Source organism: Penaeus chinensis, unplaced genomic scaffold (assembly GCF_019202785.1).
Source record: "Penaeus chinensis breed Huanghai No. 1 unplaced genomic scaffold, ASM1920278v2 CTG_1493, whole genome shotgun sequence".
In the NCBI taxonomy this organism is placed as follows: Eukaryota; Metazoa; Arthropoda; class Malacostraca; order Decapoda; family Penaeidae; genus Penaeus; species Penaeus chinensis.
In genome coordinates this window covers 1-7,500 of record NW_025917880.1, presented here as the reverse complement: position 1 = coordinate 7,500, position 7,500 = coordinate 1, and the positions used below count along the sequence as shown (strand labels likewise).

At 50.9% G+C, this 7,500-nt stretch overlaps 1 protein-coding gene across 1 annotated transcript in view; it reads left to right on the top strand.

Annotated features, from left to right (window-relative positions):
* The window catches only part of LOC125024640 (uncharacterized PE-PGRS family protein PE_PGRS54-like), a gene marked incomplete at both ends in the record, with an annotated part of 5,589 nt that extends 875 nt beyond the window's left edge, over nucleotides 1-4,714 (top strand). Inside the window, 2 exons of the mRNA XM_047612441.1 lie at nucleotides 1-4,056; nucleotides 4,606-4,714. The exon at nucleotides 1-4,056 is cut by the window's left edge and continues 463 nt beyond it. Of these exons, the coding sequence (XP_047468397.1) occupies nucleotides 1-4,056; nucleotides 4,606-4,714 (4,165 nt within the window). The remainder of the gene's footprint in view (nucleotides 4,057-4,605) is intronic.
* Nucleotides 4,715-7,500: the final 2,786 nt, after the last annotated feature.

Here is a 7,500-nt window from a genome sequence, read left to right as displayed (position 1 = left end):
CCCAGGGCGTCCACCCTGTCGACAGCGACGAGGTGGAGGAGGCCAGGAAGCTCCACTTCTTAGTTCACAAGAATCTGGCCGATCAGCGCCGCCAGGGGTATGGGACGAGCGCCCCGGCCGTGCCCTTCCCGATTGGCACTCCGGCGGCAGGAGGAGGTGCGCCTTTCCCCCCAGGGCAAGGGACGGGGGCGCCCTTCAGTCCCTCCGATCCGTGCCTCCTGTTGGGCAAGCAGCACCCGAGCCTTGTGCCGGAGGAGTGCCGCGTGCCCGGGCAGTTCGGGGCGGATGGCACCGTCGCGGGCACTGGCGGCGTGCCCTTGCCGGGTATTGGCGGGGCGCCGGGCACGGCTCCTGGCACAGGGGCAGGGGCAGGGGCTGGCTTTGACGCGTCGAGTGGAGGCGCGCCCTTGCCTGGGTTGGGAGGAGGTGCCGGAGGGTTTGACACTGGACCAGGTGCCGGAGGGTTTGACACTGGATTTGGTGCCGGAGGAGGATTCGGTGCTGGAGCAGGTGCCGGAGGATTTGACACTGGACCAGGTGCTGGAGCAGGTGCCGGAGGAGGATTCGACACTGGAGCAGGTGCCGGAGCAGGTGCCGGAGGGTTCGACACTGGAGCAGGATTTGGCGCCGGAGGATTTGACACTGGAGCAGGTGCCGGAGCAGGTGCCGGAGGATTTGACACTGGATTTGGCACCGGAGGAGGATTCGACACTGGACCAGGTGCTGGAGGTGTCCCACTTCCCGGCATAGGTGGAGGAGGTGCCGGAGGATTTGACACAGGGGCAGCTGGTGGTGCCGGAGCAGGTTTCGACACTGGAGCAGCTGGACCAGGCTTCGACACTGGTTTCGGAGGAGGAGCAGCTGGAGGAAGTGGAGTTCCTCTCCCAGGAGTAGGTGGAGCGGGTGGAGGAGCAGGTGGAGCTGGATTCGACGGAGGAGCAGGTGGAGCGGGCTTTGACGGAGGAGCAGCTGGACCGGGTTTCGGAGGAGCAGGTGGAGCAGGTGGAGCGGGGTTTGACGGAGCTGGAGGCTTCGGAGGAGCAGGTGGAGTACCTCTTCCCGGAGTAGGTGGAGCAGGTGGAGCGGGGTTTGACGCTGGCTTCGGAGGAGCAGCTGGAGGAGTAGGTGGAGCAGGTGGAGCAGGGTTTGATGGAGCAGCAGGACCGGGGTTTGACGGAGGAGCAGCTGGAGGCTTCGACACTGGCTTCGGAGGAGGAGCAGCTGGAGGAGCAGGTGGAGTTCCTCTCCCCGGAGCAGGTGGAGCAGGTGGACCAGGCTTTGATGGAGGAGCTGGTGGAGACTTTGGAGGAGCAGCTGGTGGAGGCTTCGACGCTGGCTTCGGAGGAGCAGCTGGAGGAGGAGGAGGAGGAGGAGGTGTACCCGCGCCTGGAATAGCTGGAGCAGGTGGAGCAGGTGGAGCGGGGTTTGACGCAGCTGGAGGCTTCGACGCGGGCTTTGGAGGAGCAGCTGGACCAGGTGGAGCAGGTGGAGACTTTGGAGGAGCAGCTGGAGGTTTTGGAGGACCCCCTGGAGCCCCTGGTGGAGCCGGAGCGGGGTTTGACGGAGCTGGAGGCTTTGGAGGCGCAGCTGGACCAGGGTTTGACGGAGGAGCAGCTGGAGCCCCTGGTGGAGCAGGATTCGACGCTGGGTTCGGAGGAGCAGCTGGAGGTGCAGGTGGAGTTCCTCTCCCGGGAGTAGGTGGAGCAGGAGGAGCGGGGTTTGATGGAGCAGCAGGACCGGGGTTTGACGGAGGAGCAGCTGGAGGAGGTTTTGGAGGAGCAGGAGGAGCGGGGTTTGACACCGGCTTTGGAGGAGCAGGTGGAGCAGGTGGAGCGGGGTTTGATGGAGCAGGTGGAGCTGGCAGTCCGGGGTTTGACGGAGCAGCTGGAGGCTTCGACGCTGGCTTCGGAGGAGGAGCAGCTGGAGGAGCAGGTGGAGTTCCTCTCCCCGACGTAAGTGGAGCAGGTGGAGCGGGGTTTGACACCGGCTTCGGAGGAGCAGCTGGACCAGGTGGAGCGGGGTTTGATGGAGGAGCAGGACCGGGGTTTGACGGAGGAGCAGCTGGAGGTTTTGGAGGAGCAGGTGGAGCAGCTGGAGCAGGAGGAGCGGGGTTTGACGGAGCAGCTGGAGGTTTTGGAGGAGCAGGTGGAGCAGGTGGAGCGGGGTTTGATGGAGCAGCAGGACCGGGGTTTGACGGAGGAGCAGCTGGAGGTTTTGGAGGAGCAGGTGGAGCAGGTGGAGCGGGGTTTGATGGAGCAGCTGGTGGAGCAGGATTCGACGCTGGCTTCGGACTCGACGCTGGAGGAGGAGGAGGATTAGGAGGAGGAGGAGGCGTGCCCCTTCCCGGGATCGGTGGAGGCGCCGGCGGTGCGGGATTCGAGCCTTCGGGACCGCCAGGGGGCTTCGGGCCCGGAGCGGGGGGGAGTTTCCCCGCCGGGTCGCCGGGGAGTGGATTCGACGCGGGTGGAGCTGGTGGATTCGACACAGGAGCTGGTGGATTTGACACAGGAGCTTCCGCTGGATTTGACACAGGAGCTGGTGGATTCGACGCGGGTGGAGCTGGTGGATTTGACACAGGAGCTTCATCTGGATTCGACACAGGGGCTGGTGGATTCGACACGGGAGCTGGTGGATTCGACGCGGGTGGAGCTGCTGGATTTGACACAGGAGCTTCCGCTGGATTTGACACAGGATCGAGTGGCGGATTTGATGTCTCTGGTGGCTTTGGCACCGGTTCGACTGGCGGCGTGTCTCTGCCTGGACTAAGTGGCGGAGCTGACACGACTGGGGCAGCCGGGGCGGGGTTTGACACCGCTGGAGGAAGTCCCGGAGGATTCGACACCGCTGGAGGAAGTCCCGGTGGATTCGACACTGCAGGAGGTTCCGCAGGATTCGACACTTCTGGAGGATTCGACATTGCTGGAGGATTTGGCACTTCTGGAGGAAGTCCCGGAGGATTTGACACTTCTGGCGGTGCCGGAGGATTCGACACCGCAGGAGGATTTGGCACTTCTGGAGGAGCTGGAGGATTTGGCACTACTGGAGGAGCCGGAGGATTCGACACCGCAGGAGGATTCGACACCGCAGGAGGATTCGACACCGCAGGAGGATTCGACACCGCAGGAGGTTCCGCAGGATTCGACACTTCTGGAGGATTTGGCACCGCAGGAGGAGCCGGAGGAGTGCCATTGCCAGCAGTGGGCGGTGCCTCCGGTGGCATCCCAGGCTTCGACGCCGGCACCAGCTCGACCTTCGACGCCGGGATCGACGCTGGGAGCAGCCCGGCGCTTGGCGGGGGGTCGAGCGGTGCCTCCTCGGCTGGTTTCGACTTGAGTAGTTCCTCGTCTGGTTCATCCGGGTTTGACTTGAGTGGTTCCTCTGGTTTCGACTCGAGCGCGAGTGGTTCCTTTGGTTCCTCTGGTTTCGACCTGAGTGGTTCCTCTGGTTTCGACGCGAGTGGGTCGTCTGGTTTTGACTTGAGTGGTTCCTCGTCTGGTTCCTCTGGCTTCGACCTGAGTGGTTCCTCTGGCTTCGACGCGAGCGGTTTCTCGTCTGGTTCCTCTGGTTTCGACGCGAGCGGTTCCTCTGGTTCCTCTGGCTTCGATTCGGGCTTCCCAGGGGCGGATTTCGGCGGAGCCTTCGGGCCGAGCGGCTCCTCGTCCTCGTCGTCTTCGGGTATCAACGTCCCCATCTCGGGTCCTCCTTTGGATGGGGCGTTCGGCTCCGGCTTCGGCTCCGGTGAGGCTGCAGGAGGAGGAGGAGGAGGAGGAGGAGGAGGAGTGGGCATAGGCCTAGGGTTAGGAGCCGGAGATCTAGGAGGAGGAGGAGGAGTGGGTCTAGGCTTAGGCTCAGGAGGCTCAGATCTAGGAGGCTCAGGAGGAGGAGGCGGAGGCGTGGGCTTAGGTTTAGGCTCAGGAGGCTCAGATCTAGGAGGAGGAGGAGGCGCAGGAGGCCTCTTCAAGGGCAAAGATCCCGGCGGGTCTCCCACGGCGCCGGGGCGAGATATGGCTTTCCCGTTTTTTGAGCGAGGCCCACCGGTGCCCTTCGGAGCTCCAGGTGGGCCGAGCCACGCCCTTCCGACCGCCCCCCCCTCGTCTAACCCCCCAGCTGTTCCCCCCGCCTCTCCTGCCCCCTCTCTTCCTAGCCCCGCGGGTCCGTCCTCTTCCTTTTCCTCGTCCTCGTCCTCCTCTCTGCCTAACACCTCGGGTCCGTCCTCTTCCTCGTCCTCCTCATCTTCCTCTTCCTCTTCCTCTTCGTCCTCGATCTCTTCCTTCGACTCAGCCTTCTCCTCGTCCATCTCTCTCCCTTCCTTCGAGAACTGTGAGCCGTCGACTTGCCCTCCTGGAAGAGGAAGAGGAAGAGAAGGAGAAGGAAGAGAAGGAGGAGAAGGAGAAATAAGCGACCTCCCTTCCTCTTTCTCTCTCTCCCCCTCTCTCTTCCCCTCCCCCTCTTCTTCCTCTCTCTCCCCCTCCCCCTCTCCCTCTTCCTCTTCCTCTCTCTCCCCCTCCCCCTCCCCCTCTTCCTCTCTCTCTCCCTCTCCCTCTTCCTCTTCCATTCTCCCTCCCGACATCACGCTCCAAGACCTCTCTCAAGACATTCCTCAAGATCTGGCCAAAATCTATCACGATATTTACGGTATCAAAATGATCAAGGATGACACAGCATTTCCGCTTAGGAGAGCCCCCGCGCCGGCGAATTTGGAATTGCCGAGACAGTGATAAAGGAGGGAGATAGAGAGAGAGAGAGAGAGAAAGGAAGAGAAAAGGAGGGAGATAGAGAGAGAGAGAGAGAGAGAGAGAGAGAAAAGGAGGGAGATAGAGAGAGAGAGAGAAGGAGAGAAAGAAGGAGAGAAGGATAGAGAGATATAGAGAGATAGAGAAGGAGAGAAAGATAGAAAGATAGAAAGAGAGAGAAAGAGAGAGAGAGAGAAAAAAAAAGAGAGATAGAGAGAGAGAGAGAAAGAAAGAGAGATAGAGAGAGAGAGAGAGAAAGAAAGAGAGATAGAGAGAGAGAAAGAAAGAGAGACAGAAAGAGAGAAAGAGAGAGAGAAAGAAAGAGAGACAGAGAGAGAGAGAGAAGGAGTGATAGAGAGAGAAAGAAAGAGAGACAGAGAGAGAGAAAGATAGAGAGAGAGAAGGAGAGATGGAGAGAGAAAGAAAGAGAGATAGAGAGAGAAGGAGAGATAGAGGGAGGGAGAAGGAGATGGAGGGAGAAGGAGATGGAAGGAGAGAGAGAGAAAGAAGGAGAGATAAAGAGAGAGAGGAAGAGATATATATAGAGAGAAGGAGAGACAGAGAGAGAGAGAGAGAGAGAGAGAAAGTCCAATAAAGGAGGAATAGAGAGAGACACTATAAAAAGAGAGAGAGAAAGAAAGAAAGGAGATAGAGGAAGGTCAGATAATGAGACAAGAAAAGGAGAGAGAGAGAGAGAGAAAGAGAAACAGATGAAAAAGGAAACAGAGAAAGGGAGAGGAGAAAGGAAAAGATAAAGAAAGCGAGAATAAGAGAAAAAATGATAAATTGGAAAACGAAGGAATGAAAGAGAAGAAGAAGAAGAAGAAAAAAAAAAAAAAAAAAAAAGTTTCAGAAAAAGAAACAAAAAATCACTGATTTTTTTTATGTAAATTTTCAGACAAAAAAAATAAAAATAAATGAATAAATAAACAAATAAATATATAAATAATAAAAATACTTATAAAAAATAATAAAGAAAATTTATAACAGTGAAAATCGTTGATATTAAAATTTGTAAAAAAAAGGAAATTTGAACAATGAAAAAAACAAAAAATTATCAGCTGACAACAGTGAAAATATTCAGTATGACAAGCTGCCAACAGTGAAAATATTCAGTGTGACAAGCTGCCAACAGTGAAAATATTCAGTGTGACAACCTGCCAACAGTGAAAATATTAACCTTCCTTAACCTGACAACAGTGAAAAAAGTCATCGTTCGTAACCTGACAACAGTGAAATTATTCAGTGTGACAACCTTCCAACAGTGAAAAATAATCACCATTCGAAATCTGACAACAGTGAACACATTCAAGATTAACAACAGTGTAAAATATATATATATATATATAAACTTCCAACTGTGAGAAAATTCACCGTTCATAAGCTGACAACAGTGACATCTACAAACTTGTAAAAATTCTAAAATGATTTAATTTGAAAAGATGACGATTGAAATTCTATAAATTTTGCAATTGATAAGAATGATCATTGCAGAAGCTTTGCAGTGATTGAAGGTGCTGATAAATCTATAAATTTTGAAATGATTTGCATTGTAAATTGGTGATAAAAAATCCACTATTTTATAGTGAAAAAAATTTCCATAGATTTTGAAAAGATTTACAGTGAAATTTCTCTTTATAAGTCTAGATATTGTGAGATATTTACAGTGAAAATTGTTGATAAAAAAACCAAAATTTTATAGTGAAAAAAAGGATTTTATTTTGAATAAATTTTATAGTAAAAAAAAGTCCATATATTTTGAAAAGATTTACAGTGAAATTTCTCTTTATAAATCTATTAATTTGAAATGATTTGCAGTGAAAATTGATGATAAAAAATCCATATTTTTACAGTGAAAAAAATAATTTTAATTTGGATAAAGTTTATAGTGAAAACAAACATAGATTTTGAAAAGATTTACAGTGAAATTTCTCTATAAAATTCTATATATTGTAAGACATTTGCAGTGAAAATTTATCTCTAAAATTTCCTACATTTACAGTGAAATTTTTCAAATTTAACAATGAAAAAAACTAAAATTTTGAAAGATTTACAATTTTTTTTTTTTTTTTTGTCATGAAAAAACGTAGATTTTCTGTGAAAATTTTTGTAACAAAAAATAAGAAATATAAAATATAAGTAATCAACATTTTTTGTAAATAAAAAAATACATCAATTTTAAGAGATTTGCAGTGAAAATCAGTAATTAAAATTGAATATATTAGTAGCCAATTTACAGTGAAGATTTTGTAATTAAAAAAAATATATTTTCAATAGCCAATTTGCAGTGAAAATCAGTGATTCTGAAACAATAAAAAAATTAATTACCTCTCTCTAATTACAATCTTAATGACTTCTATCTCTCCCTCTCTTTGGATATATCTCCCTAATTACCTCTAATTACTCTGCTATCTCGATATTTCTCCCTAATTACCTCTAATTACTCTGCTATCTCGATATATCTCGTTAATTACCCCTAATTAGCTTTCTGTCTCCATAATTACCTTTCATTATCTCTCAGATTGGATATTTTCATGATCTTTAATTACCTTGAGTTTCTGTTAATGACCCCTAATTAGCTCTTATCTCTGGATATTCTCTTAATGACCCCTAATTAGCTCTTCTCTTTGGATATTCTCTCTTAATGACCCCTAATTATCTTCTAATTAGACGCTCTGAGACACTTTTCTTCAGATTCATTAGTGTGATACATAATTATCCGTCCTTTTGGGTAAATAGGTTTAATTGCTAGGGTTTTAAAGAGGGG